This window comes from Falco naumanni, chromosome 4 (genome assembly GCF_017639655.2).
Source record: "Falco naumanni isolate bFalNau1 chromosome 4, bFalNau1.pat, whole genome shotgun sequence".
NCBI lineage: Eukaryota > Metazoa > Chordata > Aves > Falconiformes > Falconidae > Falco > Falco naumanni.
This window is the reverse complement of record NC_054057.1, coordinates 15,175,729-15,195,677: the sequence shown is the minus strand read 5'-3', so window position 1 is coordinate 15,195,677 and position 19,949 is coordinate 15,175,729. Positions and strand designations below refer to the sequence as shown.

The 19,949-nt window shown below is 41.7% G+C and overlaps 1 protein-coding gene across 5 annotated transcripts in view; it reads right to left on the bottom strand.

Annotated features, from left to right (window-relative positions):
• LOC121087194 (myosin VIIA and Rab interacting protein) overlaps positions 1-19,949 on the bottom strand; it is a 238,425-nt gene that overhangs the window by 31,680 nt on the left and 186,796 nt on the right. For all 5 annotated transcript variants that reach the window (XM_040591941.1, XM_040591938.1, XM_040591939.1 and 2 more), the window contains exons 9-10: positions 8,260-8,437; positions 2,753-3,402 (exon numbers count right to left, since the gene is read on the bottom strand). In XM_040591941.1, the coding sequence (XP_040447875.1) occupies positions 2,753-3,402; positions 8,260-8,437 (828 nt within the window). The remainder of the gene's footprint in view (positions 1-2,752; positions 3,403-8,259; positions 8,438-19,949) is intronic.

Here is a 19,949-nt window from a genome sequence, read left to right as displayed (position 1 = left end):
AGTTTATGCAGTTCTTCACACACCTACACTATTGGTTTTGTACAAACTGTTTACACGTAGGGCTCTGTCGCAGCCTCAATCATTTTACCAAGATTAGTATGTTACTCTGGGGATCATACAAAACACTGACATCCTTTTCATCTTATTTTCCTAAGCAATATAAATTATGTCTGGCTAATTTATTTTCATACCTCAAATCATATTCCTTATGCTCACGATCATTTTAATTGCTTCCTAGAATTATTCACCCGTGCAACATCCTTGCTATAAACTGTAGTAGCCAGTCCATTCCTGCTCCCCAGCAGTGCTTCTGTACCGGAGGCTGGAGGAACAATTCTCCAAATGTGGGCACCAGCTGTCAAACCAGCCACCGGGGCGCACGTGTGTGTGTTCAAACAAAAACCAAATGTATACAAACCCACCCATACATAAACTTCCTAGCGAGAATTTAATTGCTTTGAAAACAGTAGTGGGATCTGGAGGCAGCATGCCCCTGCCTGCCCCACCGTGACTGTGAGAGTAGAGAGCAGGAACAGTCTCTTTTAGCCTAAAGGGTGAAAAGAAGGGGAGAGTGGGTGAGAATCCCAAACATTGCATTTTGTGCACAACAGAGAGGTACAAACAACACTTAAGAGACAAAGCAACTCACAAGAAAGTTGGAAAGAGCAATCATTCTCCGCAACAGCTTGCACTTTGAAGCACACACGAAGCTGCTGAAGGAGGATGCAGTTATGTATATCTGGAAGCACCCTGCCTTTCTGACCTCCGCTGGATGAAAGTGGGGGAGGTTTAGAATGGGTATTAGGGAAAATTTCTTCACTGAAAGGTTTATCAAGCACTGGAACAGGCTGCCAGGGAAGTAGTTGAGTCACCATCCCTGGAGGTATTTAAAAGACCTGCAGATGTGGTGCTTAGGGACATGGTTTAGTGGTGGACTTGGCAGAGTTAGGCTTACGGTTTGGCTTGATGATCTTAAAGATCTTTTCCAACCTAAATGATTCTATGATTCTGTAACCTATCCAGGACCTTCCCTGTAAAGTCTGATCTTCTATACTCTGCAGAGCAGTAGTAACTTGAAAGGTACAATATGAACACAGACACACACTTAGAACAAACACACAAAACCAGACAGGGAAATGCAGAAGTCTACAGTAAAAAATATGGTCTTCGTACAGTCCCTAGAAAGTCCTGTAATTCTGCCTGATGTTCTAAGAAGTCATTAGTTGTCACTGATGTATTGTTAGAGCACATTATCACATATAACTCCCCTTCAACAACTGTAGATTATAAATATATGAAGATAAGAGTATAAATGAGTCAGTACAAAACACCCGAAACACCTGTCTCCTGAAAGAGACGGAATAGATACAGATAAGCAATAGTTTACCCAGCATTAAAAACCTGCTGAAATCCTAGAGTCCTAATCTTGATTTATGATCAGTTGTACCGATTTCTGAAGGAAATACAGGCTAGCAGCATAAGTGAAGAAAAACAATTCCAAGCATCCTACAATTGCTCAGATGGCTTTGAAGACCGGGTCAGGTTGCTTGTAGTCAGAGGCATGGCGAGAAGACAGCACTTAGCTCCTTGCTTCAGGCTTACTGCTACTCTGCTGCAGCAATGATGCAGCTCCAGGATTAACAGGGATAGGGCGTGGGAAATGGAACTGGGCAAGGGGTCAGTATTCTCATCCAGCTGGGTAATTAGAGTTAGCAGAAGTGTTCTTTTACTGCAAAAAATATCTGGGGGGACAACTGGATCCCTTACATAACACAGTTCCAGACAGAGAAGACTTGGCTTTCTGGTTATTCCACACTTTTTGTTTTAAAGAAAAGTTTGAGGAGTACATAGCTGGTTTGGTTTTTTTTTTTCCTTTTTAGTCAATTGACAAATTATTTAAATGGAAGTAGTTTGCAAACACTTACCCTAACACATCAGAACTCATAATTAAGTGACCAATTAAGAGCAATATCACTTGGACTGTATTTAAAAAAAACCCCTTTCTGAATTTCTGCTGCTCTGTTGTAGTCGGAGTCCAACTCAGTCAGCCTCACACGGGGCACCAATTGTTGCAGCACAATCAAACTAGTAGGCTGCAACAAGGCTTTACCGTTGGTCAGATTGAACTCTCTGCGCTGTATCTCCTTCCTCCAGGGGTCAGACCACACTGTTCCTCCTACGGCTGACCCCTGGAGGAAGGAGATACAGCATAGACAGTAGAACCTGACCAACGGTAAAGCCTTGTTGCAGCCTACTAGTTTGATTGTGCTGCAACACTGCTCGTTATCTTTACCCCTTAGCAGGACATTTGCAAACAGCACACAGAAGATTCCCAGGCATATGAGCTATTTCTTATTCCAAGAATTCCGAGAGTTAAACACCCTCCCAATGCAACAAACAGGTGATTAGTGAATAATCGTTAGTGTTGGCAAATCCTGACCTTTTTTTTTTTTTTTTTTTAAAGCACTATATTTTACAGTATTAACAATGTCGTTGACGAGATGGAAGTGGCATATTTGAGAAAGAGGCAAAGCCTTTTCATGGTATATGTAACACCAAAAGAGGCAAAGCCTTTTCATGGTATATGTAACACTTTACCTCTGATTCTTCTCAGTTGGGAGGCATGAGGAAGATAAAGCTTGCAAGAACACTCCACCTCCCACTCATGATTCACACGTTATTGCCACCATAGCTTAATTAGTTTTGCCCAGCTCTTTTTGAAAATGCATTTAGTAAGCTCAAGCACAATTACCTGACTTAAATTCATCTTGTTGACTTTTGTGCGATTTTTTTCTTCATGTAATTCTTCAGAGATTGCTTTGCTCTTCCTCCACCTTCTTGATCTTTTTTCTAAATCATAATGGACTTCTTCAGTCTCACTGCTGTCTGAATACTCCAAGCTGGTTGCCTGTGGATTGAAATTTACATCCAGTTCCCCATGAAAATGTTTTTCTTCCATTCTGGGCACATCACTTTGAGTTCTGCTTTGTAACCAGAGAAGTTTGGTAGGTCCTTTAGCTTCCTGGGAAGAATTTACCGAAGATGTCTCTGAATCAGAGAACAGTGTCTCAGTATTGGTGTATAAGCCAGAGGAAGGGGAAGTCACTGCCTGGTAGTGATCATTGCCATAAACCCATTCAGTACCACATTGGGAATTGGTATAATAGAAATCATCTGGTAATTGCCGAGGTCTCCAACGCAGCTTGTTCAAGGCCACATTCCAGTCATAGTCATCCTCGCTGTCTGAGCCCATCTCGTCATAGGCAGACACAATGCTGGATTCATTCTCCAAAGCTCTGAATACTTGACTCTTTGGTTTGGCGAGCATTCGGGGACGAGGCAAAGTGACATTCTGCAAAGCTACCCAGTTTCCATCAGTGCTTTGAAAAACAGAAGGCGGATCTATGAAAACAAATCAAGAACAATTGTTTTTACAGTGTGAAAGGCTCATTTCACTTCCCAGTTTGTGATCAACTGGCCACAAATTGGAGGATTCCACAAAAATAACAAATGCAAGTGTTCCTTCCACTAATTAAAATGCGAGAGTATTTGGACCAAAGCTTTTTTCTAAAAGAATTATTTGGAAAAGCTGAGGAACAACAGTACACAGACATGTATAAATCCTGTGGGTTTGCATACGTCTCTAATTCTGTGTGCAGTTCTGGTCCCCCATCGTGAAAAGGAAAGACGGAAAAAGGATCAGAGAAGAGCAACAAAGGTTGCACCAGCATCTGAAACAGCTTTCATTCAAGGAATGATTAAATAAGCCAGAGCTCTGCCGTCTGGAAGAGAGAAGACTGAGAGGATACACGCTAAAAGAGACGGGAGGGGACCCCCTTCAACCTAACTACTAGAGGACACCAAGTGAAACTAGGGAAATCAAGGTTCAAAACAAACAAAAGAAGTGGGATGCAATGGGTACCAGACCTATGGAGCTTCTTGCCTCCTTAGACATGGTGTTATGGATGTAGAAATTAATCTGGGATAAAAAAGATGTGGCTATGGAGATGGAAGAGAAATACACTGACATTTACCAAACACAAAAAGACACTTCTAGGTGAGACATTCATTAAGCTGAAAGTTCTGGAGGTTCAGAGGCAGCATGAGAAACACTTGCTTTCTCCTGATTTTTCCTAGGCTCTTGCTTATGGTTACTGTTGCTGCTGTTATTGCATCCTAGACTAAATGAGCTTTTTGTCTGACCCAAGCACTGATGCTCTTACATTCTTACACTTTTTCAGAGTATGTTTCACAATTCCAACAGGGAAAAAAAGACAAAGCCACAAATATGGTCAAGTGCTGTGTAACTCAGAGAACAGCATTTTGTCTAAATTTAAATTCCATTTTCAATCAAACTCAAAAAGTCCCTTCATGGGAAATGTGAACGTGTGATGACTCTACCTTCCACAGCAGTTGAATAAACAAATAATGCCATGGATTTAACACAGTAATCTCAGCCTAATGAACAAACTTTCCAGCCTTACAGATTCCTTCCACAGGTTCAAATTTGCCATTTACAGAAAACTGTAGAAATACTTATCATAAATTTTAGTTTTCTAAAACTGTAAACAGAACATCACTATCTAAAAATGGATGAAGTAAAATCTGGATTGTGTTGTAGACGATACTGAAGCATCTTGCACTACATGACTATAAATACTTGGAGCTCAAGATTACTTTTTCCCTGGAATTGAACATAAGCATGCGGTAAGAAGGCATGCTTAGTTAAAAAAAATAAATAAAAAAGCCTGTGGTGCACTACTACCAAAAACACTCCCACCCAGAATGAAACTAATTAAATGGCAATGAAACTTACGAGCTATGCAAGATTTTGAACATTTTTTGTTATCTTTCACTTGTTTTAGTCCTTTTGGCTTGTTTACACTTCCTAAATTTCCTGCCAATTCAGGTAACTTCAGAAAAATACAGCAGTGAAGTCACTCTTACTCCTGCTTAAAAAGAAATCAAAATAGTGCTATTTTTCTTGTAGCAGTGACCAGCTGAGGAGATAACTGATGTCACGGTTATAGGGAGAACTAATAACTCTATTATAACATTTGATTTTGGAGAAAAAAAAAGTATACAATTATCAAGCAAAAGGAACTCCTGCTTGTTCACTTTTTTCAACTATGCTCACTAATCTAAGTATAGGATTCTCCTGAAAGAAAGATGACCTTTCCTTAAAAACACTGTTCCTTCAAAAAAAGCAAACAGCTCTGCAAGATACAAATCTCCAACAGGAACTGAATTCAGCTGCAACACATTACACAAACAGAATGCAGTCCAGTGACACATACTTTTTCTCTCCCAAACGACATCCCCTTTTTTTGTTTAGCAACAACATGTGAGGATTGGTCAAACATCCTCGGTTAACTGAAGAAAGGACAGGATAGCAGTTGATTACATCTTCAAGGGTAAGTGGGCTGGAAAGGAAATACACTGAGAAGCTTGCATTCAGAAAGCTGACTCAGTTTTATCCCAGTTTCAAGTAATGTCAATTTTTTCCCCTTTCTGATTTTGCGAAACAAAGTCACTTGGAAGAATGGATGAAACACGCAATTCTTTAGATATACACTATAATTCACTCATATGAAAATGAAAATAGATTTAAGAAGTCTCATTGTGAAACTATTGGTAAAGGGGAAAAAAGCAAAAATTCATTGTTGGGCTCTTCACTCATAATTCGAAACAGTACAAAGCGTAATCAAAAAGATTTACGAACTGCTTTTTGGCTACATGTCTATAAAACCCACTGACGTTACCACTCCAGACTCTTGGTCGAGACATCTTTCATTTTCTGTATCCTAACACAGAGCTGCTGACCAGTGCATAGGTGAGAGAGCTGGGCAGAGAGGAACCTGATGGAGCCCAACAGAGGCCAGTGCGGCATCCTGCACCAGGGAGGCACAGCCCCACGCACCACTGGGGCTGGCCTGCTGGGGGGCAACCCCGCGGAGAAGGACCTGCGAGTGCTGGGGGGCAGCAAGTTGCCCATGGGCCAGCAGTGTGCCCTGTGGCCAAGAAGTCCAGTGTGGTCCTGGGGTGCATCAGGAGCACGGCCAGCAGGTCGAGGGAGGGGATCCTCCCCCTCTGCTCTGCCCTGGTGAGGCACATTTGGGGTGCTGGGCTCCCCAGTTTGAGAAGAAGGGAACTACTGAGTAGGGTCCAGCGGAGGGCTACGAAGATGATGAGGGGACTGGAGCATCTCCCTGATGAAGGAAGGCTGAGAGCCCTGGGGCTGTTCAGTCTGGAGAAGGGAAGTCTGAGAGGGGATCTTATCAGTGTCTGCAAATATCTGAAGGGCGAGTGTCAAGAGGACGGGGCCGAGCTCTTTTCAGTGCTGCCCAGCGACAGGACAAGGGGCAACAGGCACAAACTGCAGCACAGGCAGTTCCATCTGAATATGAGGGAAAACTTCTTTACCTTGAGGGTGATGGAGCACTGGAACAGGCTGCTCAAAGAGGTTGTGGAGTCTCCTTTGCTGGAGACATTCAGAACCCGCCTGGACGTGACTCTGTGCAGCCTGCTCTAGGAGAACCTGCTTTAGCTTGGTTCTGGCTTGGACTAGATGGTCTCCAGAGATCCCTTCCAGCCCTGACCACTCTGTGAGTCTGTGATCACATTTATACATATTAGCACAACCAGCTATTTACTGTAAGCTCAACAGGCACCACAGTTTCATCACAAATGTTGTTCTTAGACGAAAGGAGCAGAACAAATCCTCTGAGTAGAGCACTTGAAAGGAAACCGGGTCAATACGTCATTCTGTTGTGGTTAAGCAATTGTTAAGTACTAAATTGCTCAATAGTTGAATTCAATGGGATTGAAGTGGGTTCTTAAATTTAAGTATCCAATTAACTGCTTTACTGAGAATAGGCTTTCCACAAAAATGCCCAGGAGAACACCACTTCTGACAGGGGGTTCACAAAGTAATGCAGACTTAGTTAAGTCAGATTTTAACACTACTTTACTATCACTTTCTTTTTTGGGGGAGGAGGGGTACTGACACCGTCTAATTTTCAGTCTCCTAGGTTACCAACTGGCATTATAGATAAACAAATAGAACCGACAGGCATCGCCCATGCCTGGTCCCCACTACACCCAAACACTGTTTTGGCTGCTTCTGCCTGCCAGTGCCTAGCGAGCCAGCTGTGGCAATTACAGCACTAGTAAACTCACCCTACAGAAGAGAAGTTTTCTGCTTGTTTAGCTTCATAAACCAATTTGCTATGGTGGTCATATGGGCTCTACAGCTGTTCCAAGGGAAGGAGAAGGAAGCAGCAGACTGTCATGGGAGGACAACAGTAGCAGATATGTTAGCTTTGCTGTTCCCTGTCACCTGGAGCCAGGGGGAGTGAGCAGTTCATCCCTTCCCCTTGTGCAGCTGTGGGGGTGAAAACTAATCAACTCTTCTGTGCAGCAGTTGCCTGGTGCTACGCTCTTGTGGCCTCATGAACACTAAAGCCAGAAGAAGACAGGCAGTGGAAATGGGACCCCTCAAGAGAAGGAACCTCCTTCTTCAATGACAGCCTGTATTTATGCCATCCTGAAGTAAGCAGGCAACTGCACTCTATTCCAGGGTGCTGATTCAGGAATGGGGCTGACTTAGGAAGCTGTCACCTTCCATCATCTGTATTCACATCCATAACTCATGCATGGAAAGACAAGACAGGTCTGGGGAAACTGCTGGTCAGTGAAGTTCCTACTCATACAGCTTTCTCAAACTTGTGTGGAAGCAGCAGTTAGTGGGGCTGCACAGGACACTGCATTGGTGTTTCATTGGGGTTGAAAATTAAGGTGCAAGGGGGAATCCCAAATGTGAATTATTTCACTGTTTGGTTCACCACGTAACCTCAATGAACAGTCAACTTGTGCAACAGAAGGGATACTAGGGGCAGCTGCAAACTCTTTCAACTGGAGGACAGATAATCAGGTGACAAACCAAGGCCCTTGGGCTCTTGTGTCTTAGAAGGTCTGAAATGTATCTAAATCAGATGCCTAAAGTTTCCTAACAGTCTATAAATCAACCCTCCAAAGGCCCAAATTTTGAACCTTTCCTTGGGACAAAAAAAAAAAAAAAAAAAAAAAGGTAAGATAAGCAATGACACAGCCAACGAAATCATGGCATCACCAAACAGACCCCTACAAGCACAGAGGTCAGCAGAAATTTCCTGGAGAAGGTCCTTGCTTTAAGTCATATTTATTCCACATGTGAGTGAGAACCAAAAAAAGAATCATATTCGTACTAGAAATATTTACTTGTTTCATTTAGCCTGTCCACACTCTTCCAGCTGGGTAATGCAGAGAGCTTCCGTTCCTTCTGTGTCCTGAATTGTCCTTTTTGCTGCCTCCAAAAAGCTTCAGTCATAGATGATGCAAGGTCTAGTCCTTTACTGGGCATATCTTCACTAGCCAGGGAGAATGCAGACTGAGACCTCTGTGGGAATAAAAATCAAAAAGCATAATTTAAAAATAGAAATACTTAATTATCAACCTCTGTACTGTAATTAGAATGAATATTCAGTTACCCATGGAAGCGTGAGATCTGCTAGCATCCAGAAATGGAATTTAATGTGTTCAAAAGAATTGTTTCAGCACCAGGTTGCTTATTTATGTGCATTTCTGATGCTATGCAAAGAGGCAGGAAGTTGTTTATACTACCATGGACCAGATGGAAAGAAATAATTAATGTGAAGTTGTTAGGCATATGCTTGGTGAGGACTGATATCTAACTGCTTTGACTCAAGCTAGCCAGAAAGAGATCCCATTGTGGTGAGACACGATGATCTATTGTTGGCTCAACAGGCCATCTGGTGTAACAATCTGCAGAAGTTAAAAATTAGAAAAAACAAACAAACAGCCTGTTCCCCAGAAATAGATGTGTAACTCAACTGGTTTTAATGCAGAATTCTCTTGTCTGCTAGGACATACATATCACACAATATGGTGGGCAGTTTTATGCAGTCTTGCTAAGGAAGTCAACATAACCTACAGTTGCACATCTATTGAGGGTCACATTTCAAGTAAAAATGACCTAAAATACTGTTGTGCTTGTTAATGAGCCCTGACTACTACTGAGGGGAAGGTGCTTTCCTTTGGATCTACATAAATAGATCAGACAGTTTTGACTTAGGCACTGGGGTCAGTTACAGAAGTCACATCTAAATTTGGCCAGTTTTAAAAAACTGTGAAAGCTGGCAGTGTTTGATTTCAGGAGAACTCACTCTTACATATGAAAGCACGTATGTAATTCTAGAAACAAGGCTACAGCAGCTCAAGTCAAGTTTTAATCTCTGGCTGACAATATTTTGCTGCAGTCCATTTTTTTTTTTTTAATTAATAACTTTGCTTTTGATGACAATATGTGCTTAGGCAGCTTGAATGGCAAAAGAGATCACTTTTTCAAATGACAATTAGCTTTTTCCCAGTAACTTTTTACCACTGAAAACCTCTGTCTTGGCCTCCATAACAGAGTCAGTAAAAGACTGCCTGTGTATGCCAGGGCTTCATTAAGAAGCACGCTTTCAGGTGGCTCAGCTTCTTTATGCAAGCCAAGTTGGCACTCAAATCTTTGTACATTTTTACTGATGTTCAGATTACAAATAATTAACTAAAACTCTTAATCTCAAAAGGGCCAGTCTTTGCCTGCATCAGAGCTCTGCTTTGCCCTGGTGCAGAAGAGGAAAATGATAATGTGACTTTCAGCTGTTTTCAAGTCCCTTCAGTTCCCAGGACAGCACAAGCATTGCTGGGAGTCCTCCTGGCTTGAAAGCAATACTTACCCCACTTTTCTGGCTGCACCTCCTCCCACCTGAAATGCTCCTGTGTGGGACCCGCGTACCATGCCAGAAGATTTAATTAACTGCAAATCCTCCTGTATCCTTGGCTCAGCAGTATGATTTCATAACAGATTCAGTAAAAAGAAACACAGCTAAGCAGCAGGGTTTAATTTGGCTTCTGAACTCTGGAGGAAAAGCCAGAATTATTGCCCTAGAATCAAATATTTTCTGTAACTGCAATGACTGCGTAACTTGGTTAGTCTTGTCCATGCAAAGACACAGGTCCTAACGTGATATATTGGGAGTGTTTCCTTCCAAATTCAGTGACATGAACTACTGACAGTAAGCTCATAGTATTGTATAATTTTATTATAAGGAACATTTCAGATGAGTCACTTTCACAGACCAGCTATATTCAAGTGTATATTTAGGCTTTCTCAAACCTCAGACTAGATATTCAACTGATCAAGATCATCTAAATCCTCCTTAACCCTGTAAAAGGGTTAATAATCTAACACAATACAGACAAGGACACAAATTGTTTTGCCATAGGAATTTGCTCATTTACTTTGATTTCATCCTGCCAGGATATATGGACAATATAAACAATTCTGCCACAAATTTGCAGCCTAACTATGACAAGTTTTAATCGTGCTGTGTCTCACTTCACTGTAAAGCAAGAACCACTGAACTTCCCATTCTTAAAATAAATTAGGTCCAGTTCATGTCTGCTATGTCCTCTTGATATCTTTGTGCTAAAGGTGTTACATATTGAAACCAGCAAGTTGTTGTGGCTGTCACTATTTTCACAGTACCAAGAATATTCTCTCAGGGCACATTCCTTTTCCACATATATGGCAGAGAGATAAGAGATGCTGAAAAACCCAGAAGAAGAAATATCCTACAGTTTAATCACTAGTATCTGTTTTCCCTTATTACTTAAAGAACGAAATTGTAAGGAGAAGAAAAAAAATCAAGAAAAACTTGAGTAGTCTGTATAATGATAACTCTGGGCTCAGATAATTAATGTAACATGTTTGTTCTTATGTAAAATCTGTAGGCTTGACAACTTTTCTGGGTTTTGTTTAAATAGCAGCTTCTTGCCTGCCTATTCACTGTTTTATAAACATCACAGTGAAGGCTGCATTGCAGCGATGGCCGTGTCCATACGTAGCTCTCAGCTAACCCGAGACCCACCAGAACTTGGCATGGGCTGCAAAATCCAGTGAAGGAGCTCAGCCATCACACCCTTAGACCCTTGCTTCTGCAGCAGTGCTGCTACCAGTACTGCCTGAGCAATTCAAAGCTAGCTCAAGTGGGTCTACACTATAGGGCAGATACATCTTTCTGAAGGACTAGAAGACGCACAACAGCTTGAAAGATTTAGAAAGGAGATGAGTGTGAAGGGCCTGATGGACAAAAGGCACTGAAAAATAAGGAAGCACAGAAAAGAAAGCAGATATAGTCCCATGTGGTATAGCAGTCTAGGATCTCAAACAAGCTTATTCAAACAAGCTTATCTAAACCAAGCTGATTCTTTTAAATTGTGTGCTGAAACTTTTGGGTCAGGTCAGAGGGAAACTCCTCTCCACAGTGTCTGCCAGCTCTCTGTGGGAAATAGGTATTATGCAGGAACTACTGCTAATTCCCAGGAAAACCCCTCCAAATGCAGCAAGGGGAAAAAGCTTTTGGTACCTCCAAAGCTCGGCTTGAAGCCATACTCATAAATTTTCTACACTTTATGTGAATTCTGGATGAAATCTGTCTTGGACTGCTCTGCTAGAAGTACCACCTCTTCTTACTGAAGGTGGTTCTGACATAAGAATTATTTACTTTAAAAAAGAAAAAGGGAAAACCAAAAAAGTAAATATCTATAGTGAAAAACAAGAAATAATTTGAAAAATAGAGGATGTTAGTTAAATCCTTACAGTTAACAAAACGTGGCCTTGGGAAAAGGAACAGACACCATAAATATGTGAAGTTGGAGCACAACAAGATAAGCTCCAGAACCAAACAGTTAATGAGACTAAACAGAAAATTATTGGAACTGTGTGTGAACTATCCTAATTACCATACTAAAAGATCCACCCTCAAGCAAAGAGAGCCCTCTACTAACAAAGCCCCCTCCCCGGTGAAAAAAAACCCACTGCCTTTAAATGGAGATGAGATTTGTAAGAACCAATGAAAATTAAGTGTGACAACATAATTGTAAACAATTTCTCAAAGCATATAAAAATTTTTACTATGTGTGAAAAGGTGTGCTAGCTTTGTGGATTACCACCTAGCACCCATCGATGTGCAGACATGCAATAAACAAGTATCTCCACTCTGCGTGTGGATCAGCTCTTGCATGCTGGGTAAAGAACCCAGATCTGCAATAATACTTTGATGTCACAGAAGACTCAAGGAGGTAAAAGCACTGCATTCATATCCTGACAAAGGATGAAATGATGCTACTGGAAGAGGCTCTTGAACTAGCACTCTTCACTACTATTATTGTAGTTCTCTGTATTTCTTGTATCTGGAGAGATGTAAATGATCAAGAAGTGACAGTGTTCTAATAAGCTTCGACTCAGAAGAATAAATAGTAGAGGGTTCGGTTATTTCTTGTTCTGAAAATCAGTTTTAGACAGGGATGGAAGTAGAACTGTGTTTTACTCAGACAAGTATGGGTGGAAAAAACCTGTAATTATTCATTCCCAATAGCAGCTCAAATCACTGGTAACATCAATAATGACACAAAAAAGAAGTGTCAATAGCCAAATCTGTTGTAGGAATAGGACAGAAGCATATCCTGGCATGAGAACAAATCCAGCTACATTGGCATAAACTGGCCGTTTTTTTTCAGAGCACAAAAGCAAATGTTTGTCCACAAGTTTATCTCCAATCAATTACCTGCCGGCCTGATGACTCTATCTGAAAAGCAAATGATCCAAGACCTCTTTTTGTTGCTTTTGCAACTAAAACCAAACGAGAAAGTTAGTTATTTGGTGTGAGGTTACACAGAAAAAGCTCTAATCTTGGTTGGCACATTTGCATCAACTTAACTCAGTTGGCATCAGTACCTTAACAGCCTTACAGCTGGAGCATGGGCTCCAAACCTATGTACGCGCCGCCCCTGCTATTGACATCACTGCCACACTTACCTGTGCGGGCAGCATAACACCTGGGCCTCCCTTTCTCACAGATGACAGCCCATCTGCAGATACAGGGGATGTTTTTCCCTTGTGGACTTCTACATAGGAAGATACATGCTGAACAAAAGGGAACAGGATTGAGAAACCTATTTGGAGGCTGGTGCTCTACGTAGCTTCCCTGCGCATGGATGCAGGGAAGTCCTGGAGGTCAGGCCAGCTACCCCAATAGGCTCTTGGATTGGTTCACATTCCAGCAAGGGATATTTTACTGACCAAATGGAAGAGCCATGGCCCTGAATCTTTACCAATTAATTGCCTACAAACTTGGACAGCAACAAGACCTCAGTGCAGAACCACCAATCTGGTCCATTTTCCAGAAGTATCTAAATAATACAGCAGCCTAAATACAATTTTCAAAAGGAGGCAGGAGTGTAGGAGCCTTGGTCCTGATTTATAAAGACATGAGGTGTCAAGAAGATCCTTCCCTCCCAGCTAAAGCTACAGGCACCTTTCCTAACCAGAAGTTCTGCTTCCTCAGCAAAACACACCTGTCAGCCAAGTGTTATTTTAGATGTATTTATTTGTGATGAATTACAAGGCTGCCCTGTATGTCTGCAGTCAGACACTACGGTTCTGCTACTGTTGGTTTCTGCAATAAATTAGGACATCAGCAGATGGCATTGCAACCCATCAGGTGATTCGCTATGTTCACTGCACACACTCCTCGGAGGCATGTGCTGCATACCGGATTGCTGTGCTGTACAGTACAGCTTGCAAAATATAGTTACAGTATTGACAGGCATTTCCAAACACTTTAGTTAGAAGAGTTCCCAACCAAATCCTGCCTACTGGCATCTGCTATGTTTGTTTCAAAAAGAAATTCCAGACACATTATTATTATTATTTTATTTTAATCCCTCTTCAGGGGATTTCTGCTGCATAGTTATAATGTCTGGATGGAGAGAACTCAGCCTTCATTTTGTACTGGGCTAGCACTAAAAGGAATCTATTTTTGCATGTACAGTCCTGTTTCATTGCTGGCCTTCAAAAAACGAAAAGAAAAAAGACAATGTGGTTTCTGAAGATTAAAGAAGGAAGGAGTGAGTAAAAATAACCACATAAGTCTCCTATTACTTAATACATATTCCATCTTCTGTCTATATAATTTACAAGTTTATGCTTCTGAACACTGAACAGAAACAAAACAAGTAACCAAAAGCAAGAATCACTTTTTTATAAAACATGCCTGTGAATACTAAGTCTAATGTTGATAATATATGGATTCTTTACCTTGAATACCTCTCTTAGATGTATGCATATTGTTTAGAAGACAATAGAAAGATCTTGCTCTACATTCTTCCTCAAAAGATGAAAGAGTATGGGTAAATCCTCTTTCTTCTGAAGAGAAACCAAAGTGGTAATTCAAAGTAGATTCCGAAAGCAACTGACCAAACTCTACAAGGGATATTCTGGATCACGCCTGTTTTTCTCCTCACTTCCCTCCTATTTCACCCTATTTCTGTGGTCTGGCTTAACTAGTAAAACTGTAATTTATTCTGCACATATTTAGAGCAGATCAAGGACTCTCCCAGTTTCAGGAGGGACCGAGAACCCGTCCTGGTTTTGGCTGGGACAGAGTTAATTTTCTTCTCAGTAGCTGGTGCAGTGCTGTGTTTTGGATTTGGTATGAGAATGATGTTGGTAACATACTGATGTTTTCAGTTGTTGCTAAGTAATTTTTATATTAAGTCAGGGTCCTTTAACTTAAACCACAACATAGCCTCAGGTGTGACAAGGGTAAGGCAGCTGCAGGGTCACCACGGTAGGAGCCTTCACAGGCACTGGGAGCTCAGCACCGGGGCTGAGGGCAGGGAGGGTGGCTCTCGATCTGGGCAGCAGAGTTCTGTGCTGTGCAAGCACTGACCTGTGGGGCAGCTGCTATTCTGGTTTTTGAGGACAACCTTATTCATGGAAGCAGCCTAAAATTGACAGCACAAACACAGATGACTTACATTCAACCTCATCCATTCCCTCTCCTCACCCGCAAATTCTATGGCTATGCCTGCTAGAGGTGCAGCAAGAACAGCCTCTTGTGCTCTATGAATACAATCAGAGCACAGACAGAACTAGCAGGTCCCACGCACCTGAGCCAAGACAGCATCAACCCCTGAGCATCAGCAGCTAATGCATCCTTTGGTAAGTAAACGCCCACACCAGGAAGGAGACAGCATGAGCTTGCGAATGGTGCCACCCTGCAACAGCCTATTTATCCCTGGAAGTGATTTTCACCCTGCTCAAATGTATGCCAGTCCAGACATTTCGCAGTGCGAGTGGAATACCAAGGGTATCAAGCATCTGTTCCTTAGTTAATCTTGTATGTGGCAAAGATTCTGGTATCAACCCTATGGCTTCTGAAAAAGGGCAAGAACAGGCAGATGAATGGGAAATTTTCACACTCTGTTGAAAGGAAACTCCCTTCTTCACGCCCTGACCTAAACCCTGGTTAGGATATCCCAGCCGTCAGGACAAAAACTTGACGGGTTGGGAGAAAGCAAAGATGACTGCTCCCTCGCGTGCAAAATCCTTAGAGCATCTGTCTTTCCAGGGTCTGCCCAAGCTGGCTTGTTGTTCATTAGTGACACAGACACAGCCTGGCTGCACTGGATGGTTTGCCATCCTTCTACTGGCCTCTCAGGCAGCTGATCCCCTTAGAAGCATTGTTTCTTTAAAAGGAGTACAAAAATAATGCTCAGTGATCAGGAATGGGTCCGTCAGCAGTATGAATTGCACAGTTGTGTAATAATATGTAGAGCCACATTGGGGTGTGCATTTATCTTGGTTGAGTTTGGATTAGCTGACCTTGAGGATCCAGCCAAGGGTTGCAAGGGGGAGAGGCAGGAGGTTATTCCCCAACAAACCCATTGCTACTGAGTGTGCAAGTGGCATTACACATCACCACATAGAAGTATAATTCATAGTTTGAGGGGCTTTGCCCCCTAATAACAAGTAGGGCCCACATGTGAAAACACTATTACTTTGGTTGCAAGGGATTTGTAAGCTAGTAATAAGGGACATTTAAATAGGTGTTCCAGAATATGAGTATAAATTTCCCTTCATTGTAATTATGGGGCTAGCAATTTAGGAAAGTGCTAGGAGCACAAAATATCACAGTTCAAGCAATGTAATGGATTTACGCAAACAAGTCTATAGAAGTTTGCGGTAAACCAGTTGTTGGGTGCTTTGACAGGAATAGAGGGTAGACGTAACAATGCAACTGTAACCTAAGCGGTGCCTCTACAGGTACCCTTGTTCGTTTAGCTGTTACTGTTCCTGACATATTCCCCTGTGGCCCATCCTTCTTCCCTCCTCCCAAGCGCAGAACACCATATTACAACTCTTCAAAAAACCCAACAAAAACAATCAGGGCAGATGTTTCCCAGTTGCGCAATACCTTTCATTTGAAGATACCGAGAGCTCAGTTAGTATCCTGTGATGGCAGTATTACCACACTACTTACAAACGAGAAAGCTGAGCAACTGCAAAGGCCAGATCCCTGGTTCTGGTGTAGGACAGTGTAATTCTAAGTTGCTACTAGTGTACCCCACTAGGAGAATGCATGTGTATAAATGGGTCAGGGCAGGAGGTAAGCTGGCATTTTCATCTCAAGTCTAATTGCAGCCTCACATAAACTTACCTTTTTTTTTTTTTTCCCAAGGGAATATTCTTTACTGAACATGATTATTCTTTTTTTCTTTAATTTCTAGGTTGCTCGGTGCCCTGCACAACCTTTCACATCCTGTTCTGACCTCATCTACGAAGTTGTTCTCAGCAGAGCACTCACCCATCGGAGAGAATCACTGTATCTCCTACTCAAACACCCACTTGACAGAGGAAGCCTTAAGTGTTCTGTGTTTATTTGCTTCTTGCTGTGACAATATACACCCTGATTTCATCTAAAAATAAAGCAAGATTTGTCAGGCAGCCTAGCTCTGAGCATCACAGGTTTTAAGTTAGACATTAAAGCTTCGCGATACCCAGCAGTGTATTAGGATAGCATCTTTAAAATAAAGCTGAAAGAACAACATATGACCTAAATTATTTGGAAAATGACATTATAGAACAACCACCCTTCTCTGTCCTCTCTCCTACTCCCTTCTCATGCCTTGAAACCTAGCTTTGTTTGCTGGCAGTAAGTGCAATTCAGCTGAATTTAGGCCTGCATGGGCTTGATGATACACCTAGCATCCCAAACTGTCTTCTTAGATGTTTGTCAAGTGCATGAATAGTACTATAAACCCCAAAATTAGTAAACTTCTGCTAGAGATACATCTCAAACAAACTCAAAACCATGCAAACAACTTTAAAAGGAAAATGCTGTCACATTTAGCCTTGCACCAATTATTTAGCGAGCTGGAGCCTTAAATAGTGGTACTACGCTAAGTTAGAATTGCAAAAGCAGTTGTATCCTGTCCTGCTGCTGCAGTGGAAGGAGGAATATCAGCCAGATTACTGTGGACAGGGCTGCCTGGATCTGAAATCCACATCACTTTTGCAGTGAGACTACAAAGTTACACCTGCAGAATCAGCAGATGACAGTAAAATTTGTAACCTGGGAAGTACTTAGAGAAAGTTGGATCTTCTCATAATAAATATTAATAAAGAAAGACTCGTTTTCTAAAGTACCAAGCACCTTTCCATCTCAAAGTGTACTGTTCTTTCACACTCTGTACAGAGAAGATGGTGCTGCAGCTGGCTTTTCTGCAAGGAAACAAGACAGTAAATAACCCATCTGGTCCAGCTGATGGGCTTCTGGATAAATGCACACCCGCCTCATTGGAAGTAGGTCCCAGCAATACACTCTACGCAACCTCCTGATCCCAGGTCATGTATGAAAGCTAAAAGCTCCATCTTCCCTGTGACATGACACATTTTTAATTAGACATAAATACCATGTTTCTGATACTGAGTTGTTCACAGGTAAGGCCTGATGTCAGCTGTCATCATCTTCCTACAGTGTTATGCCTCCCTCATCTGAAACAGCTCTCCCGCTGCGTCCTTACAACTGCTAAAGAGGATTCCTCCTTATGAAGATTTTCTTCAAATATTTGTTTCAGACAAACCTACAAAGGCATAGGGCACCTGCAAAACCTCCAGGGACTTCCAAAGCAGTATTGGACCTCAGGCTTGTGGAACCTTTCTTCTTCTCTTTATGAGAAATCAAAAGGAAAAAAAGAAAAATAAACAGCTGTCAGTACACTGTGGACCTTATAATTAGCGTAACCAGTAAATTTCTGCTTCCCTTGAGGTGCATCATAATGTGTATTTAATGTAATTTTCCCTATATCCTTTTCCCTACATCCCTAGCTGTTTTATATACTATAAATTATGGATGAGCTTCTGTTTATATATGCAATCTTTTAGCTGTAAAATAAAGATCACTAATACAGCACTTAGAACACACCAGGATGCCTGCACTCCATCAATGTTTAAATGGGATACAATATGCCAACTGGTCGTTTGCTCTCACTGGCAGTGATATACCGGGGGGAAATGGACTAAGACAGTGGAGGAGCACCCACCCATTGCTCTAAGCTCCTCCTATCCCAACATTTTACAGACTTCGCTTACTGTTAATGAGAAACAGATGGTGCCATCCATCTCTTTTTATGAGATGGGGAAATAAAATACTCAGCCTTGTATCACTATTTTTAGCAAAAAAATCTAAGGAAAAAACCTGGAAAAGACAGTATCTATAGCTATTACCACACTACAGCACTGCCCTTAACAATCAATATATTTTTCAGGGAGATACTCTGTGTGTGTGTATTGCTCCTCAATATGAAGATCAATAGATTTTTCTCCAGTCAAGCAGGTTTCATACAGTTGGTCTCTTGGCATTGTGCTGTCTCCAGCTTACACAGCTCGTGATCCCTGCATACAGCATTTACTTCATACGACAAAGAGGCAGTTTAATTTATTCAATTATGATTTCAAAGCAAGTGATTTTGAATGAGCAGGGAGGTAATGCAGGGCTTCCAGAGCCCACTGGAAGTTTCTGGCTGATATGGATGAACTGCACACAAACAGCTGCGATTAAAAGAAAAATTGCTTGGCAGGTACAACCACACAGTTATATCTGGGTTTAGTACTGCTCTCCTCGCTTTCCCCTCCTCCACTGTAAAGCAAGTGACTTTGGTAATAAAATGCAATGCAATAATAAACATAGGTATCTAAAGGCCAGTGTTATAGCATACAACTGCCCTAAGTAACTGTATGTTACTAGCTTTATTGTGCTGGCAAAACTGCATGGATTGTCTTCTATACAGAAGACAAACAAAAATATTTGCTGTAAGATAAATTTCCAGTTTTAAACTTTGAAATTCTAACTTCCTTAAGATTTGCTACCCCTACCTCCCTTTCCTCTGCATGTCTGTCTTTCTGTTGATCAGTTTCCTCCCTTTTATTTCATCTATCCTGCTTCTGTTTGCTTCAAGTACTAATTTGTTTGCCAGCTAACAAAGAAAGTCTTAAACAGAGGAAGTCCTACTTCAATCGTCTCTATGGGGAAACATGTTCACATACATAACTCTAACCCAGTAACAGGCAACTTGGGTAGCAGACAAAAAAGCACTTTTTTTGTTTGCTTCCCTTAGGGTTGCTGTGGCCACATTGTCTGCAAAAACCTTGGTTATACTAGGAACACCTGCCCTAATAAATCTGTTGCAAAACCCCCCTTGTTAGCTGTGGCATGTACTAATACAAAAGGTTTTTTATTGTTACAGGTAGATCTCTGCTCAAACTCAGCCAACACAGAGCTCAATGGTAGGATGTGTACACAAACCAAGAGTCTGGGGTTCTTTGGTCAATATAATGTCATCAGTTAGGAAATAATAGAACTTCATGTACTGCAGTGGAGCCCATGAAGATTTGCTGTTACAGGCTTAGACTCAAGAGTTCCAAAATCCACCTGGGAGGGAAGAAGAAGCTTTGCCTGCAAAGAGCATGTGGCCATAGGGCCTCTCTACCAGCTTCC